This window comes from Macaca nemestrina, chromosome 14, assembly GCF_043159975.1.
Source record: "Macaca nemestrina isolate mMacNem1 chromosome 14, mMacNem.hap1, whole genome shotgun sequence".
Classification (NCBI taxonomy): domain Eukaryota; kingdom Metazoa; phylum Chordata; class Mammalia; order Primates; family Cercopithecidae; genus Macaca; species Macaca nemestrina.
Genome location: NC_092138.1, coordinates 34,602,798 through 34,622,245, shown reverse-complemented (window position 1 = coordinate 34,622,245; position 19,448 = coordinate 34,602,798). Strand labels below are relative to the sequence as shown.

Sequence of the window (19,448 nt, the reverse complement as noted above, 5' to 3'; positions counted from 1 at the left end):
CAAATGATTAAAATTACTTTGTTTTTATTTCCATTCTACTTAAAATAACAAAAGAACAAGAACATATCATTAAGGATTACCTGTTCTGTCAGTGTCTCACTTTCTTTATGTTTCCCTCTTGACCACTGAATTCCACCGTTTCCAGTTATTATAATGGTTGCAAAAATCTCCTCACCTGAAGGACCACTTCCAGGTTCTTTTACTTCAAATTTCTCTGTGTAGAAGGCAGACTGCAGGGTTTCCAGATTTATAAGATACTTAAGTTTCAAGTTTCTAGCAGTGGCTTTGCATTGGCTGAACTGCTGAATAAATCTGCGAAATCTGTACCTTATTCGCTTCCTTGTCAAAATATGATAGTCTTGGATCTTTGCTCGAATACATTCTGGTAAGAATGTCTTGTAGCTGCAGATAAAAAAGCACATACAGAAAAACAAAACAAAAATTAGAAGATAAATCTAAAAATTGAAAAAGAAGTTACCACCTTTTTCCATGGTTAAGTAGGCATTACAACACAGTGGCCAAGTGGAGTAAGTTGCCATAACCCCCATCCATACAGTATAAAACTTTAAGATTTTGTTTGATGATACAAATATATCCACACACTGAAGTTATCATCAATGTTTACAAAAGAAGATGTTAATCTTCTTGCCCTAATGAAATGAATCCTCAGTCTAGTTAGTAAGAGCCTCTAAAAATTCCTGTTCTTTATTTCACATACCAGAGTTAATGGTTGATAAGATAATATTTTGGCACATATTGAACTGTGCTACAAATATTTCCTATGATGCTGTGCTCCAAAATTTACCTGAATTTTGGAAATTGTTACATTCTGTTGGAAGCTATTTTCATTATGGAAACATACTTCTGTATATTATTTTGTTAGGCCAGCTTCAACTCCTAATAATTCCCTTGTGATCAAAACAATTCCATTTAGAAATGTTCTGACTTTTCTGTACATTCATCTCTGTGCAATATTCTAAAGAAGGTTATTTCTCTGCTTCTAAGGAACATTTTATTTCTAAAGTACCAATAAATAATTTTCCATGCCTTAATATATGCTAATCTTTCTTCCAATCATCCATCTCCTATCTAGTTACCCATTCTACAAGGCTCAGCTCAAGCATCATCAAATCCAGGAAACCTTTCTGGACCTCATTCTATGACATATTAGATGTGGAATCCACAGATACAAAGGACTTGCTAAATTAATGTCCTTCCCATCTAAAATGTAAAACCTCTTAATCCCACATTTCCCTCTAGCCACAGCCTATCTGGCCTCTTTTTGAAAGAATGTACATAGCCATTTCCATTTTCTTGCCTTCCATTTATCCCTCAACTCATTCCAATTTGGCTCTGTTCCATTATTTCAAGAGAAACTGCTCTTGCTAAAACCAAGAAAGATACCCATGTTGCTAAAACCACATTTCCACATGGCACAAGACACAAAAGAAAAATCTGGCAAATTAGACTGCTTCAAAATTAAAACTTTTGTGCTACAAATGATACCTTCAGGAAAGTAAAACAACAATATACAGAATGGGAGGAAATAGTGGCAAATCATAAATATGATTATATGTGGAGACTTGTATTCAGAATATAAAAAGAATTTTTTAAACTCAACAATTAAAAGACAACTAACCCAATTAAAAAATGAGCAAGGAATTCAAATAGACGCTTCGCTAATGAAGGCATACAAATGGCCAAAAAGTACATGAAAAGATGCCAAACATCAGTAGTCATCAGAGAAATGAACATCAAAACTAGAATGAGACAGCTTTTCCACCCACTAGGATGGATAAAATAAAGACAGACAGAAACAAGTGCTGAAGAAGTTGGAACTCTTCATGTACTGCTAGTGTGAATGTAATGTGGCACAGCTGCTTTTGAAAAGTTAAGCAGTTCCTCAAAAAGTTAGAGTTACCATATGTTCCAGGAATTCCACTCCTAAATGTATGCACAAGAAAAAATGAAAAAATACATCCACAAAATTACTCATATACAGCTGTTCATAGCCGCATTAGTCACAATAGCCAAAACATGGAAGCAGCCCACATTTTCATAAAGTGAAGAACAAATAAGCAAAATGTGGTATATCTATATAATGAAATATGATTCAGCAATAAAAAGAAATGAAGTACTGATACATTCTACAACATGAATGAACCTTGGAAACATCATACTAAGTGAAAGAAGTCAGACAAAAAAATGCCACACCACATTTTGCATGATTCTATTTATATGAAATGTTTGAGACAGGAAAATCCACACAAACATAAAGTGATTTCCAGAGGCTAGGGGAAAGTGGGATGAGGACTGAATGCTAATGGGCATGGGGTTTCTTTCAGAAAGAATGAAAATGTTCTAAAATTAGATTGTGGAAATCTTTATACAACCCTGTGAATATAATACAAAATATTAAATTGTACACTTTAAATGGGTGAGATTTATGATTTGTAAATTATCTCAATAAACTCTTAAAATATCACAGAATCTTATATAAGTGTTTAATATCTACACTATTTTTAAAGTAAAGCAGTAAAAAAGAATGATGCAGCATTTTGCATGGCTAAGAGCATGAGTTAAAAGAATCAGATAAATACAGTTACTAAATAGTCATCAGGTTTAGAACACTAGACTAAATAATGTAGGGAGAAGAGTAATAGATGACATGATTCTCGACCTGGAAGAAACTACAATCTACATAGAAAGATTGTGCCGAGACTTTGGATGACATCATGGTTTCCAAAGCAGAAATATTCCACGATAGCATAAGTCTAGAGATGGCTTCATATTTATAACATTCATCTTCAATGGGTCAAAGCTTCTGTTCTTCAACTGTGTTCCCCTCAATTCCTTTGGTTTCTATGTAACGACATCTAAGATACTCTTCCTGCGACTATGTTCTACTATAACCTGGCATACAGCAAGTATTCAATAAATAGCTACCAAATGAATGAATGAATATGTTTTTTTTTTTCCTTTGGGCTTTGGAATCTTTTAGATTCCTGAGTTCCTAAAATTATACCCTATGGCTTACACCGTTGAGTTAAGGCCAAATAGACATCTGAAAGTAAAACAAGAATATTTAAAACCAAAGAGAGAAATACAGAAATTGATACTCTGCAAATTGGGTATGTAACTGTTTTGATGACAGGGCAAAGAAATGACTAAAGCCAGTTATTGGGAGAACTATTTCAAAAAAGGAAGCTTTAAGCACATTCATGACATACTCAAATTTTTAATCTGGTAAAGTATGTAATATATAAAATACATATTTAGCCTTCAAACTTAAAAGTCAAACCATTCTTATATATAACTTTTTAAAAAGTAGTTTTATAGCCTGTAGAGTTTCAGAAAACTGTTATTAGCCATGATTGTCAAGTTCAATATGCAGAAGAATAATTTGAAGAATGCAGAGTTTGGATCACTTGTATAAGAATACCCTAGAGCACCTGTAAAAATTCACATTTGTGGGCTTCAACTCGGATTTACTGAATCCAAATCTCTTGGATTAGGACCCAGAAATCTTTGATTTTAACAGACACCCCCATGTGATTCTAATGCAAATAAAATAATACACCACCATTTGGGAAATACTTATTCAGGTCATTTATATAGCCAGCTAGAGGATCTACTATCAAAAAGTATGCCTCCAGGTGTTTCTTCCATTCCTCTGAACTTACCTAGCCTTCTCAGAATAAATGAAATCAAATAATAGATATTTAATACCTATGATATTTCCTGTAATACAACTCTTTCAATAATTTCACCTTACAAAGTGTGTGTTACTCCCAAGATATAAAACTTACCCGTATGATTTTTTATTACAGGTTGACTATCCCTCTTGCAAATATCTGAAATCTGAAATGTTCCAAAACCCAGAACTTTTTGAATGTCAACATGATGTTCAAAGGAAATGCTCATTAGAGCATTTTGGATTAGGGTTGCTCAACTGTTAAGTTCAATGCCAATATTCCAAAATCTGGAAATATCCAAAATCTGAAACATTTCTGATTCCAAGCATTTTAGATAAGGGGTACTTAACCAGTATTACAAAATCAAAAGGCATGGGTAAACACAGAAAATATATAGGAATTATATAAAATCTCTACTCACACTTATGTGTAAGGATTTGCAAAAGAAAATTACCTGATAGAATTATAGATGGCCAGTGGGGTTTGATCATTTTCTTTGGCTATTCTCATCATATCTAACACTGCCATCCCAAGACATTCTTCCTGTGTTTCATGAGTCACAGGTACTTTTATCCATCCATGCACAAAATCATGCCGCCACTGAAACCAGAAATTTAGAAGGAAATATCTCATCATAAGTTTCATTAACATGTTTTAATCTATGATTGTATTTTAATCATAATTTTCAGAACATGTGCATTTACAAGCTACAAATTGGCCAGGCTCAGCAGCTCATGCCCATAATCCCAGAACTTTGGGAGGCCAAGGCATGAAGATCACTTGAGTCCAGGAGATTGAGACCAGCCTGGGCAACATAACAAGATCTCGTCTCTACAAAAACTTTAAAAATTAGTCAGGCATGGTGGCACAAACCTGCAGTCCCAGCTACTCGGGGGGCTGAGGTAGGAAGATCTCTTGAGCTATGATCACACCACTGCACCCCAGTCTGGGTGACAGACCAAGACCCAGTCTCTAAAATAATAAATAAATAAATTCCTCCTTTAATTTTCATTCATTTTGCAATACAATTTTAATAAAAGTTCATTTGCAAATGAAAACTGATTTACACTGGGTTCCCAATTACAAAGTACATACAACACTGGCCTATTTCATTGCATATATCTTCAATTTATATGTTCTACATAAAAATTACCTAAATTAAAATAGATATTACTGAATTAAATATATACTGAACTCCAATTATGTTGGAAGCATCATACTACAAATGGTGTTGGATACAAAGAAATAGCCATGTGCCCCATAACAATGTTTTGGTCAATGGCAGACCACATATATAATGATGGTTCCATAAGATTGTAATTCTGCATTTTTACTGTACCTTTTTTATGTTTGTATATGTTTAACTACACAAATACTTACCATTGTGTTACAATTCCCTACAATATTCAGTATAGCAACATGCTATATAGGTTTGTAGCCTAGAGCAATAATAGGCTATACCATATAGACTAGGCATATACTAGGCTATACCATATAGGTTTGTGTAAGTACAATACATGATAATCACAGAATAATAAAACTGCCTAATGACTTATTTCTCAGAATATATCCCCATAAGTAAGTGACACATGACTGTATAAGATGTGGTCTCAGTCATCAAGGGGACCAAAATTTAGCTTAGAAGCTAAACGGAAGCAAATAATTAAAATGCCAGACATGATATAGGAAGCACCACACAAAAGCTCCTTCAGGAACTTGGAGACGGTTAAGATTATATTCAGTTGGAGTAATCAAGGAGGGTTTCATGGAAGATTTGAAACTTCACAGTGTGTTTAAAAATAAAGAAATGTATGATGGACACAAAACAGGGTAAAGAAATAGAAGGAACAAGACACACAAAAAAGCACAAGGTATGTTCAGATGCATAAACTAATTTGATTAGGGACTGAAGTTTATGTGAAGAAATAATGTGGATTAAAACCTAGAAAAGTAAGTTGGGGTCAGACTGCAGGTGCCCTTGAATGACCTAATCCTAGGAACTATGGAGATCTATTTTCATCATGTCTCTTCCATTGGTAGAGTAGTAGCAATGACAGAAGTGCTTGAAGAAAATAAAGTGTATGCAGAGAGGCTCTTTAAGAGGCTGGTGTATGGCTCAGATATGAAATAATAAGGATCTGATCCAGGAAACATAAGATACTAAAAGATTCTGAAAAAGGCTGATACTTTATTAACTATATATTGTATAAAGAATGAAGAAGAGAGAAACACAGAGGTTCTAAGATTTTGACCTGAAGGATTTAGGAATGCAGATAAATCAGACTGAACATGTAATGGGAGAAAGAAAAAGAAAGCAAAAGTACAAATATTCTAAACATAATACCAATTTTCTTTGTAGAAAAAAGGTAAGAGCCGTATCACCTAAAATAACAATGTGAATCAAGGTTTTAAACTGGACAAGAGAAATATAGGTCCTTCTATATTCTACATCTGTATTTCCCTTCTTTTGATGTTGATAACTTGTCTCACGAACTTAAAGCTTTACTGGAACCTTTTTAAACTAATTTTATTAAAAGAAACATATATTCAAAAGTATATTTGCTTTTTTATTAATAAAATATAGAAGATATTTTCATATAAGAAAATAAACTATTAAGAAGCACACCATCATATAATCAGTATTAACCAAAACAAAGGCCTAAATGTTGCTAATACAAAATTAATTCAGGGTAGGAGACAGATTTTTGCTCAGTTTTAAACACTTATTTCACCACACTTTTGAGAACAGGCAAGTAAGTTATACTGTTTAAGTAGAAGATGATCAATGACTTGGTAGATTCTTTTTAATAGCTTGCCTTGGTTCCATATAGAACTAGTAGAGAGTCTGGACATGGTGGCTCACGCCTGTAATCCCAGCACTTTGGGAAGCCAAGGTGGGCAGATGACAAGGTCAGGAGTTCGAGACCAGCCTGGCCAACATAGTGAAACCCCGTCTCTACTAAAAATTAAAAAAATTAGCTGGGTGTAGTGGCGGGCACCTGTAATCCCAGCTACTAGGGAGGCTGAGTCAGGAGAATCACTTGAACCCAGGAGGCAGAGGCTGCAGTGAGCCGGGATCACGCTATTGCCCTCCAGCCCGGGCAACAGTGGGAGACTCTCTTGTTGCGGGAAGTCAGAGACCCCAAACGGAGGGACCAGCTGAAGCCGCGGCAGAAGAACATAAATTGTGAAGATTTCATAGACATTTATTAGTTCCCCAAATTAATACTTTTATAATTTCTTATGCCTGTCTTTACTCTAATCTCTGAACATAAATTGTGAAGATTTCATGGACACTTATCACTTCCCCAGTCAATACCCTTGTGATTTCCTATGCCTGTCTTTACTTTAATGTCTTAATCCTGTCATCTTCATAATCTGAGGAGGATATATGTCACCTCAGGACCCTGTGATGATTGCGTCAACTGCACAAATTGTTTGTAGAGCATGTGTGTTTGAACAATATGAAATCTGGGCATCTTGAAAAAAGAACAGGATAACAGCAATGCTCAGGGAACACCAGAGATAAGACTTCTGGCCGCAAGTGAGCAGGACGGAACAGAGCCATATTTCTCCTCTTTCAAAAGCAAATAGGAGAAATATCGCTGAATTCTTTTTCTCTGCAAGGAACATCCCTGAGAAAGAGAATGTGCCCTGAGGGTAGGTTTGTAGACGGCCCCCTTAAGGTGTGCCGTCTTTTATGGTCCAAGCTGAAGGGATGAAAAAAGCCTCGGTCTCCTGTAGCGCTCCCAGGCTTATTAGGACGAGGAAAATTCCCGCCTAATAAATTTTGGTCAGACAGGTTGTCTGCTCTCAAACCCTGTTTCCTGATAAGATGTTCTCAATGACAAATGTGTGCCCGAAACTTCATTAGCAATTTTAATTTCGCCCCATCCTGTGGTCCTGTGATCTCACCCTGCCTCCACTTTCTTTGTGATATTTTATTACCTTGTAAAGTATGTGATCTCTGTGACCCACACCCTATTTGTGCACTCCCTCCCCTTTTGAAAATCGCTAATAAAAATTTGCTGGTTTTACGGCTCTGGGAACATCACGGATCCTGCCAACATGTGATGTCTCCCCCGGACACCAAGCTTTAAATTTCTCTCTTATACTCTTTCCCTTTATTTCTCAAACCAGCCAAGACACCCAGGAAATAGAAAAGAACCCACGCAACCATCGGGAGCAGGTTCTCCTGATACTCTGTCTCAAAAAAAAGAAAGAAAAGAACTGGTAGATAACAAATTCTGCTCATGTGGATATTCTGTGGAACTCATGACCAAAAGACAATAAATATATGAAAAATTAGTGATAGCAATACTAAAAACATAATCAACTATTCACTAGAGAAAAGTTACAAATAGAAGAGTCTCAAATGCCAAAACATAATACTATTCCTTAAATATTATAGTATGTACCATCAAAATTTTCATTTAATTAAAACTACTGAAAATTTCAGGCCAGGTGTGGTGGCTCACACCTGTAATCCCAGCACTTTGGGAGGCTGAGGTAGGAGGATCATTTGAAGCCAGGAGTTTAAAACCAGCCTGGACAATAGAGCGAGACCCCATCTCTACAAAAACAAAACTAAAAAAATTAGCCAGGCATAGTGGCACACACCTGTACCTAGCTACTCGGGAAGCTGTGAGGCTAAAGCAAGACAATCACTTGAGCCCAGGAATTCAAGGCTGCAGTGAGCTATCATCCTGCCAGCCTGGGCATCAAAGACCTCCATCTCTACAAAAAAAATAAGAAAGAAAACCTTCTCATCTGAGTAGCAGACAAAATTTGAGCTTAAGAAATTTACATTGCAGTATTAATGTTAGGCTAAAGTAGCTGAATGAATAGTTTGGGAAAACTTGGCTTATAAATGGGACTTAACTAGCCTGCCCCCAAAATAAACTAGCTCTGCAGGACAGGTGAATAATATACCCGTAAAAGCAACAGAAAGTTGTAACCTCATCATATCCTATTTTCAAAAGGCTATTCTCAGAAGCCTCTCTCCATCCCCCTCTCTTTTTATAATGGCTATAAAGATAAAGGAGCTGTATAAAAAAGTAAGTTGGTGGTCAAATGATTTTCAACAAAGGTGTCAAGACCATTCAATGGAGAAAAGACAGTCTTTCAACAAATGGTGCTAGGAAAACTGGATACTCACAAGCAAAAGAAGTTGGACCCTTACCTTACACGATAGACAAAAATTAACTCAAAATGGACCCAAGGCCTAAATGTAAGAGCTAAAACGATAAAACTCTTGCAAGAAAACAGAAAGAAAGCTTCATAACATTGGATTTGGCAATGATTTCTTGGATACGACACCAAGAACATAAGAAACAAAAAAGAATAGATAAATTAGAATACAGCCAAATTTAAAACTTTTGTCCACCAAAAGACAAGTAACAGAATGAAAAGACAACCTAGAGAATGGGAAAAACTATGTACAAATCATGTATCTTATAAGGAGTTAAGATCCAGAATAATAATTTCTACAATACAACAACAACAAACAAACAACCTGATTTAAAAATGGACCAAGGACTTGAATAGACATCTCTGCAAAGAAGATAAACAAATGGCCAACAAGAGACATCTCTGCAAAGAAGACAAACAGATGGCCAACAAGCATATGAAAAGATGCTCATGATCACTAGTTGTTAGAGAAGTAATGCATCAAAATCACAATGATACCACCTCATACCCATAGGGATGGCTATTATCAAACAAAGCAAAGCATTGTTGAGGATGTTAAGAAATTGGAACACTTGTGCACTGCTGGTAGGACTGAAAAATAGTACAGCCACTACAGAAGACAATGTAGCAGTTCCTCAAAAAAATTATAAATTTACCATATGATCCAGCAATTCCACTTCTGGGTATGTATCCAAAAGAACTGAAAACGGACTCAAGGAAATATTTGTTTACCCATGTTCACAGCAGCAACCCACGTATCCATCGACAGATGAATAAGTACACATATGCAATGAAATATTGTTCAGCCTTAAAAAGGAAAGAAATTCTGGCACATGCTACAACATGGATGAACCTAGCAGACATTATGCTAAGTGAAATAAGCCAGTCAAAAAAGGACAAATGCTATATAATTCCATTTGTATGAGGAACCTAGAAAAGGCAGATTTATAGTCAAAAGTAGAATAGTGACTGCGAAAGGCCATTGGGAGTGGGAAATAGAGTTATTATTTAATGGGTATGAAATTTCCATTTGGGAATATGAAAAATGTTCTGGAGATGGATGGTGGTGATGGTTGTACAACAATGTGTTTGTATTTAATACAACTGAACTGCACACTTAAAATGGTCATTTTTATTATATATTTCTTAACAAAATAAAAATAAAGTTTGTTGGTCTCATACCCCAATAGAGAAATATTTTTCCTTTTGTTGTTCATAAACTGAACTAGCCTTACTAGGCTTCTTCTCGGAAATGCGAGCCATGAGGATTTGTGGGCTTATGTCCTACAATATTAGCAAATCGGATTTAGAACTCCTGATACCTTGGGGATACCAAGTGCATATTTCTACCCAAGAGCACTAATATATTTTCTTCCTTTAGTTTCTATTCATACTAGTCTAGCAGCACATAAAAACAAGTTATTTAATGACAAAATATTTTAATTACTGTTTAAATCAAGGTACTAGAGAAGAAAGCATTATGAAATACCAACACAATACCAAAATTTGACATAACTGTATTAGTGAACAAATAACTTGAATATAGCTCTTAGACTAAGTATCAACATCCAGTCACCTTCCTATAAACAGCTACACAAACTATCATAGCTTATTTTTTATGTAGCCTACTTCCTCTACAGTTCATTGTCCATTGTGTAAGCCTGAAATTATCCAAAAAATTTTTTAAAACCCTAAAGAAATGTTACTAATATTTTAGCCACATATGCCTATATGAATCATTCTGTAAATAAACCTCAGTCTATACCTTGTGAAATCCTTAAAATGATCTAAAGTCCTAAAAAAAAAAAAAAAGAAATTCAAAAGGATCAATCCAAAAAAAACTTTATAAAATAGATTCTATTATCCATAAACCATGGGATTAAAAACTAGTGATAAAAAGACTCAATTTTGTTACTTCTCTGCACCTGCTGTGCAAGACAGAACTGCAATTTTCCCATATGTGAAGTTTTTCCTGATTAAGTGACTTACTAAACAGCAAAATATTTATCATTTAATACATGTACAAGTAAGATAGTATAATCATACCTGAGCAAAGAGGTAAGACATGACAAAGTCATCAAGAAGAGGAGCTTCAGCACCTCGAGATATTCCATGCCGATAGGCTCTGTTGCTGCCGCTGCAATACCAACGAGGAAAGTAAAATCTACAAGACAATAAAAACATTTGGTCAGCTTCCAAACAGTTAATATACAAACACACTATCTATATATAGTCACCTACAGCATACTGAAAGGTATTATCCCATACTTAGAAAACACAGCTAACAGTATTAAATATAAATTCGAGACAAAAGGATATGTGGATAACACTAATATAGGCAGAAAGTACAAGAAATGTAAGTGTAAAATCAATATACAACCTCCTTCAGTGCACAAAATGTAGAAGCAATAAGAAACAAAAAATGTAGAAATAAAACCTTAACAAAAAGTAAAAACATAATTTAATCCAGTAACACCATTAGAGAATCTGAAAATGCTAATTTGGCATAAAAACAAATAATTGCTTCTTTGGAGAAATAGAAGTTAAAAACTTGTCCTTCAAAGAAACAAAGAATACTCTATATTGAGTCTTTTAGTAACACCTTTATTGAGATATAATTTACATGCCATAAAGTCCACCCACTTAAAGTGTAAAATTCAATGTTTTTAGTTTATTCATAGCATTATACAAATATCACCACACTCTAATTTTAGAACATGTGGCCTGTCTACCTTCTTTCACTCAGCATAATGTTTTCAGGGTTCATCCACATTAGAGCATGTATCATTACTTGATTCCCTTTTATTGCCAAATTAATATTTCATTGTATGAATATACCACTTTTTCTGTATCCATCGCCGGACAGACATTTGGGACTGTTTCTATTATTTTGCTATTGTGAATAATGCTGGTATGAAGAGTCATGTACAAGTTTTTGTGGATATATGTTTTCATTTCTATTGCATATATATCTAGAAGTAGAATTGCTGGGTCATATGGTAACTCTGTGTTTATCCTTTTGAGGAATGGCCAAACTGTTTTCCAAAGTAGCAGCACCACTTTACATTCCCAACAGCAATATATGGCTTCCAAACTAGTCCAAATCCTCTAACACTTGTTATTTTTGTCTTTCTGATTTTTGCCATCCTTGTAGATCTATGATTATCCCATTGTGGTTTTGATTGGCTTTTCTCTAATGACCAATGATGTTGGGCATCTTTTTTTTGGGGGGGGGGGTTCATTTTTCTTTTCTTTTCTTTTTAAAAAGCCCCTAAGTTGTATGGCTTCAAAAGAGCATCAGAGAAACATAAATGCCATTTCTGTACACTTGGTAAAGCAAAAACCAGATTCACGGCCACCGCTCTGGGCACGGCCTCAAGCTGACCCGCTGGGGGACCACCAGCCAGTCCTGAGCCGCCCCCAGGCCCCTGCACATACACCTACGGGGCTGAGCCGGGGGCTTTAAGGCATTTTGTCTGCGGCTGCTTGCCGGGTGGCAGAGCACAGAGACAGGAAGCCCCCTGCCTGCGCGCCCCCATGCAGCAGAGCCCAGGGGCCGAGCAGGGAGACGCCAGCCGGCCCACCCGCCTCAGGTTCTGAGGGTCGGAGCACAGCCTCCGGGAACAGGTGCCTCGAGAAGCACCCTCCTAGCAGGGCCCACCTGCCCCTCGCCGGGACGAGGCTGGGAAAGGCTGCAGTGGCCGTGACTGCGGCGCTTCAGCTTTGGTGCAGCATTTTGGGTGCGGAGCTGGCTTCAGCCGCGGCCCCACCCCTCCCTTCCCGTTTAGTTTTGGGGGAGCCTGGGGCACAGCCTCACCCCTGGCAGCAATGCCTGTGTACCTCCCAGGTGGGCCTGGGCAAGATGGCCCCACAGCACCACTCCAGGCCAGGCCTGCCCTCCCCTCCAGAAAACGGCCTTTGGATCGAGGGAGAGAAGCTAGACTTTATGAAGCTAACGGGGGCGGATGGCGGGGCTGGGGCCGGGGCCGGGGCCGGGGCCAGAGCCAGGCCTCAGCCCTGAGGGCCTCCAGGATCGCACTACTCACTTCAGCAAAGAAATGGAGGGGCAGGGTTGGGGGTAGAAGGGGTCTTCCCCCCCAACTTTTTTCCTTGTTTTAAATAGTTAATGCTCTTGGAGGGGCGGACTAGACACAGGTATAGAAATTTTGGCCAGTTTTATGTGAAGGAAGTGACCCCTCGTCTACGGGATGGGGCCACCGGCCGAGACAGGCGCAGGCCCTTAAGTCTGCGTCCCGGCTTCCAGCCAGAGTCTGGCCCTGGGCTGCTGTGGGTGGGCCCCAAGGGCCTCACACAAGCTCACGCCCCAAGGGGCTGCACGGAGAAGATTCAAGGGGAAGAAACAGCAGCATTTGGTTTCATCGCCCACCTCCATCTCTGCAGGCGCCGTAATAGGCGCGGGACTGGCCGGCCATGGGGTCGTCCACATTCAGCTCCCCATTGGTGGAGGTCAGCACCTGGTTTTTGCTGTATGGCTGATCTTTGTCCCAAAGCTGAGGCTGGGAGGGTTGGTTGGTGTGGACGGTGCCGATGGGGGTCGCCAAGGGCTTCCTGGGCCAGTGGTACTCAAAGTCGAACACGAAGCCGCTTCGGTCAAAGAGGTCGGTGGAGAGGTCCACAGGTAGTCACAGTCGGGTTTCTCGAAGTCCAGGCGCCGCACGTAGTGCAGGTATGTGGCCATCTCCTCTGGAAAGTTCTAGCAGAGCACTTTGATGGGCGTGGTGCGCTTGGTGTTCCCGATATTCTGTACTGCTCATGATCGTGTCGGCCTTGAGCCCCTGCCAGGGGAGGCTGCAGCACAGGAAGTACATGAACATGTGGCCCAGCACCTCCAGGTCACTGCAGTGGCTCTGCTCCTTGCCCAGCTGCATGTTGATGTTCATGTAGCGCGCCCTGCCTGTCAAGCTCTTGTGCTCACGGTACGGGATGTGCTTCTTGGTCTCAAGGCCAATGTACCCCTTGGCCAGCCTGAAGTTGATAATGTGGATGGCGAGCTGCCGCTTGGTCCCCGGGCGCCACACCACGAAGTTCTCGGACTTCGCGTCCTGGTAAATGAGGCTCTTGGTGTGCACATACTCCATGCGTGCGATCAGCTGGATGGCAATCGGGAGCACTGTCTTCAGCGTGAAGGTTGAACAGGTCCTTCAGGCTGGGCCCCAGCAGCTCCAGCACCATAGCGTTGTACTTCCAGCACAGGCCGAAGTAGTAGGTAGTAGACCTGAGGGGCGCCCTCAGTGGCGCTGAGCCGCTTGTAGAACCAGTACCCCAGGTGCAGCTGTGGGGCCCGGGACTTCATCAGCTCCAATTTGACAGCCACGTATTTGTTTGTATAGAGATCCTTTCCTTGGCTCTGCCATGGCCGGGCCGCAGGCAGTGTCTGGGCGGCCGGCCAGGCTTCAGCAGCGCGGCGCGGATTCCCGCTCCAGCCCTTCTCCCACTTCCGCTTGGGCTCGGACGCCCACTGGGGCCCTGCTCCAGCTCCTGTGCCGCCTGGGCCAGCCTCCGTATGTTCCCGGCGGGAGGCGCCTGGCATGCCACACTCCCCTGAGCCCGCTCTGGGGCCCGCCTGTTGGGCATCTTTTTACATGCTTATTGGCCATTTGTATGTCTTATTTGGAAAAATGTCTATTCAAGTCCCTTGCCTACTTTTTAGATTAAGTTGTATTGTTGAGCTGTAAGAATTCTTTTATATTCTGGAGATAAGACAGTTATCAGAATGTATGATTCCCAAACATTTTCTTCCATTTTGTGGGTTGTCTTTTCACATTTTTGATAGTGTTCTTTGACGCACAAATGTTTTTAACTTTGATAAAGTCTAACAACTATTTTTCTTGTCACTTGAGCTTTTGGTGTCATATCTAAGAAACCACTGCCTAATCTAAGTACACAAAGACTTGTGTTTCTTCTTGGAGTTTTAATAAGTTTAGCTCTTATATATAGGCCTATGATCCACTTTAAGCTTTTTTTTTTTTTTTTTTGTATATAGTGTGAAGTAGATGTCTTACTTCATTATTTTACATGTGGATATCCAGTTGTCCCAGCACTATTATTTAAAAAGACTATTCTTTGCCCATGAATTGTCTTGGCACCCTGATCAAAAATCAGTTACCATCAATGTGAGAAATTATATTGAGACTGTCAATTCCTTTCCATTAATCTGTATATTCATCCTTAAGTTAGTACTACATTGTCTTGATTACTGTAGTTTTGTAATAAATTTTGAAATTAGGAAGTAAAGTCTTCAAACTTTGTTCTTTTTCAAGACTGTTTTAGCTATGCTAAGTCCCTTTGCTTTTATATAAATTTATGATTAACTTGTCAATTTCTGCAATAAAGAAAGCTAGGATTTCAGTAGGAATTGCACTGAACATACAGATCAATTAAGGAGTATTGCCATATTAAAAATATGAAGTCCTCTATAAGATATCTTTCCATTTATTTAGGTGTTTCCTTAATTTCATTCAATAATGTTTTATATTTCTCAGTGTATACATTTTACACTTTTTGTTAAGTTTATTCCTAAAAATTTGTTATGCTATTGTTAATGAAATTTTTTAAATTTCATTTTTGGATTGTTCGTCTGTGTATAGAAATACAACTGATTTTTATATATTGATCTTCTATTCTGCAACTGACCTGAGCTCATTTATTAGTTCTAATAGTTTTTTATTAATTCCTTGGGATTTTTAATATGCAAGGTCATGTAATCTGTGACTACACAATCATCCTTTGGTATCTATGCAGTACTAGTTCCAGAACTTCCCACACATACCAAAATCTGCAAATACTCATGTTCCTGATATACTATTTGCATACAACCTGTGCACATACTTCAGTATACTTTAAAATCTCTAGACTACTTATAATATCTAATACAATGTAAATGTTATGTAAATAATTGTTATACTGTATTCTTTAAGGAATAATGACAAGAAAAAGTCTGTACATGTTCAGTACAAGCACAACTTTTTTTCCATATATTTTCAATCTGCAGTTGGTTTAATCCATGGATGTAAAACGCATGGATACAGCGGGATGACTACAGTTTTACTTCTTATTTTCCAATATAAATGCCTTTTATTTCTTTTTCTTATTTCCCTACCCTGAATCTACAGTATAGTGTTAAATCAAAGTGGTAAGAGTAGCTATCCTCATCTCATTCCTGATCATAGAGAGAAGGCATTCAGTCTTTCACCATTAAGTACGACATTACTTTTGGATTTTTTTATAGATGCCCTTGAACAAATTGAGGAAGTTCCTTGCCATTCCTATTGTGTTGAGATTTTTTATAATGATGGGATGCTGGATTTTATCAAATACTTTTTCTGTGTCTATTGGGATGATCATGTGGTTCTGGTCATTTATTCTATTAATGTGGTATATTACACTGATTGATTTTTGGAAGTTGCACTAACCTTGTATTTCCTGGGATAAATCCCACCTGGTCATGGTATTTAATATTTTTGTAAACACACTGAGCATTCCTAATCTGAAAATCTGAAACCTGAAATGCTCCAAAATCCAAAACCTTTAGAGCACTAACCTGATGTGCAAAAGAAATATTCATTAGAGCATTTCAGACTTTAGATTTTTAAATTAGGTATGTTCAACCAGTGTATACTCTGCAAATATTCTGAAAATCTGAAAAAAAATCCAAAATCCAAAACATTTCTGGTCGCAAGCATTTCAGATAAGACATATTCAAGCTGTATTGCTGGATTCAATTTGCAAGTATTTTGTTGATTTTCTACCTACAACATTGGTCTGTAGTTTTCTTTTCTTCTAGACATCTTCGTCTGAATTTGTTATCAGGGTAATACTGAACTCAGAAATAGTTGGGAAATCCTCCTTCCTTTGCTATTTTTTGTGAATAACTGGTAATAATTCTTTTAATGTGTGACAGAATTCACAAGTGAAGCCACTTGGGCCTGGGCTTTTATAAAAATTACTAATTTGATATCTTTACTTGTCATAGACCTATTCAAACTTTCTGTTCTTTCTTTTAGCAGTTCCCATAACTTGTGTCTTTCTAGGAATTTGTCCATTTCATCTTGATCCTCTAATTTGTTGGCATTAAAAACACTATCCATTAAACAATTACTTAACATACATGAAGAAATATTTAACAAAAGAAGAACAAATCATTAATGGCGTTTTCAAAAAATTCTCAGCATCACTAGTTATGAGACCAACAAATAGTTGTAACTATGTGCATTATTCTCATAACTAGTGACACTATTTCTTCATGTACATTAAGTAATTGTTTAATGGATACTGTGTTTTTAATTTTATACTTATAAGAATACTAACCTTTTATCTGATTTGTTGAAACAATCTTTACAGTTTGCCTTTTCATTTTAAGAGGAAACCTTCAGACATCTGAAAATTTTTATAGTCGACAATTGCAATCATTCCCATAAGATTTCTTCTGTTGTTTTGCAGCTTAAATGGTATTTTCCCAAGGACCTGAATTCAGTTCCAATTCAGACTTTTATAGTTTGATTTTCTTTACATTTCTATTTACATATCAATCTGATCTTTAATCAATCTATAATTTATCTGATATACATTATAAAGAAAGAAGCTAAAATTTTTCAAACAGCTAATCAACTATCCCATCCCCATTTATTGACTAATCTCTCCCTTCCACATTAACGTGAAAAGATTTCTTCATATATTATGTTTCTATATGTATGAAGGAGTACTTTCAAGATATACTGGCCCCAACATTCTCATTATTTAGGTTATGATTCTGAATTTAATTATGTGGCTTTAATAATAGATACCAGGCCGGGCGTGGTGGCTCAAGCCTGTAATCCCAGCACTTTGGGAGGCCGAGACGGGCGGATCACGAGGTCAGGAGATCGAGACCATCCTGGCTAACACGGTGAAACCCCGTCTCTACTAAAAAATACAAAAAACTAGCCGGGCGCGGTGGCGGGCGCCTGTAGTCCCAACTACTCGGGAGGCTGAGGCAGGAGAATGGCGTGAACCCGGGAGGCGGAGCTTGCAGTGAGCTGAGATCCGGCCATTGCACTCCAGCCTGGGCGGCAGAGCGAGACTCCGTCTCAAAAAAATAAAAAATAAAAAAAATAAAATAATAGATACCATTTTGCAGTTTCATATAATGTGAAAATATCTCCTGGGACAAAATATTTTACAATTCCCAGATAAGTCTTCTTTCTCATGGCTATCTTATTTAATAATTCTAAATTAACATAGTAATGTGTCCAATTCCCTAAAATGCCTTTTTTAGGATTTTAATTGGCTTAGAGCTAAGCACATAGTGTAAGAGAAATTGATCTTTGTCATATTCCATCTGCCCATTCCAGTATTATGTCCTAATTCTTCATATTCTTCAAATAAGTTTCTAATTTTCCTATACCGTCTTGTGTTTTCTCTTATTAAAACCATTCCTGGTTAGTTAAGGGTTTTTGTAACTATATTGAATAGGATTTTCTTTATCTAAGTGGTTGCTTGCATATAATAATGTTATTGATTTTTGTACATCTATTATTTATTTGAACATTTATTGATTTTTTCACCGTCTTTTCAATAATTATTTCAAAAATAATTTTTTGAACTCAGTGCAAATTATACATTAGATATCAGTAAATGCAAACACATCCAATTGCATATTTGTATATAGAATAGAGGAAGGGAAAGAAGCAAAACAATACTAAAATTTACTGAGAGAGCACGAAGTGATAGGCACAATAATAAATACTATATATACATTATCTCTTTAATGAAGTACACATGAGGTGGTTAAGAGGCAAGCTTATGAAGCAAACTAGGCTTGGATTTGAACCTGACTCCCAATTCCTAGCTGTGTGACCATGAATAAATTTGAGTAATATTGTTTCTCAGTGCTCTAAATTCTTTATCTTTAATGTGGAAATCTTAATACCTCCTTAAGTTATGATGAATTTTATGTGTGTGTGTGTGTGTGTGTGTGTGTGTGTATATATATATAAATGCTTAGAAAAATCACAGGTATTTATGAGACACAAATCAAACATATCTTTGTTTCATCCTTTCGAGTAAAAAAATACTATTAGATTTCTCTAAATAGGCATGACACATTACCATAAATTATATAAATTAACTTACAATTTGAAGCTGCAAATACACACTGGGAAAAGTCTCTTTTCTTCACAACAACTTTTTAAAAAGTTCTTTATAAAGATAAGATGTGAAATTGAATTTTATTGCACAAAACATTGCACAAACCAGCAATATCCCAAACATTTAGGATTTTGTTAATAAAGCCCATTCTGATTTTTGTTTTACTTATTTAATTATAATCATAAGGAGTTAAGTGGCATCCCACCAAAACAGCTTTATTCTCAGACTATTCTACTTAAACAACATGTATGAACAGTTTCTCTGATGGAGAAACAGAATCTTAAGTGAAATCTTAAAATGAGTGCTAACTAATTCGTTCAGGTCTCTGGTATTAACTACCTTGCAATTTAAAAATATTTGATAATTTCTCCCATTTTGCCTTTCAGCACTAAGTAAGTTACTTTACTGAAGAAAGTA

At 37.3% G+C, this 19,448-nt stretch overlaps 1 protein-coding gene and 1 pseudogene across 4 annotated transcripts in view; both read right to left on the bottom strand.

The window, feature by feature from the left end:
- The window catches only part of LOC105491847 (Janus kinase 2), a 162,034-nt gene that overhangs the window by 79,749 nt on the left and 62,837 nt on the right, over positions 1 to 19,448 (bottom strand). For 3 of the 4 annotated variants that reach the window (XM_011758564.2, XM_011758566.3, XM_011758565.3), the window contains 3 exons: positions 10,932 to 11,049; positions 4,150 to 4,295; positions 81 to 402 (listed from right to left, as the gene is read on the bottom strand). In XM_011758564.2, coding sequence (XP_011756866.1) covers positions 81 to 402; positions 4,150 to 4,295; positions 10,932 to 11,049 — 586 coding nt within the window. The remainder of the gene's footprint in view (positions 1 to 80; positions 403 to 4,149; positions 4,296 to 10,931; positions 11,050 to 19,448) is intronic. The other variant, XM_024796070.2, reaches the window with a different exon arrangement.
- LOC105491846 (casein kinase I pseudogene) lies at positions 11,057 to 19,443 on the bottom strand (annotated as a pseudogene).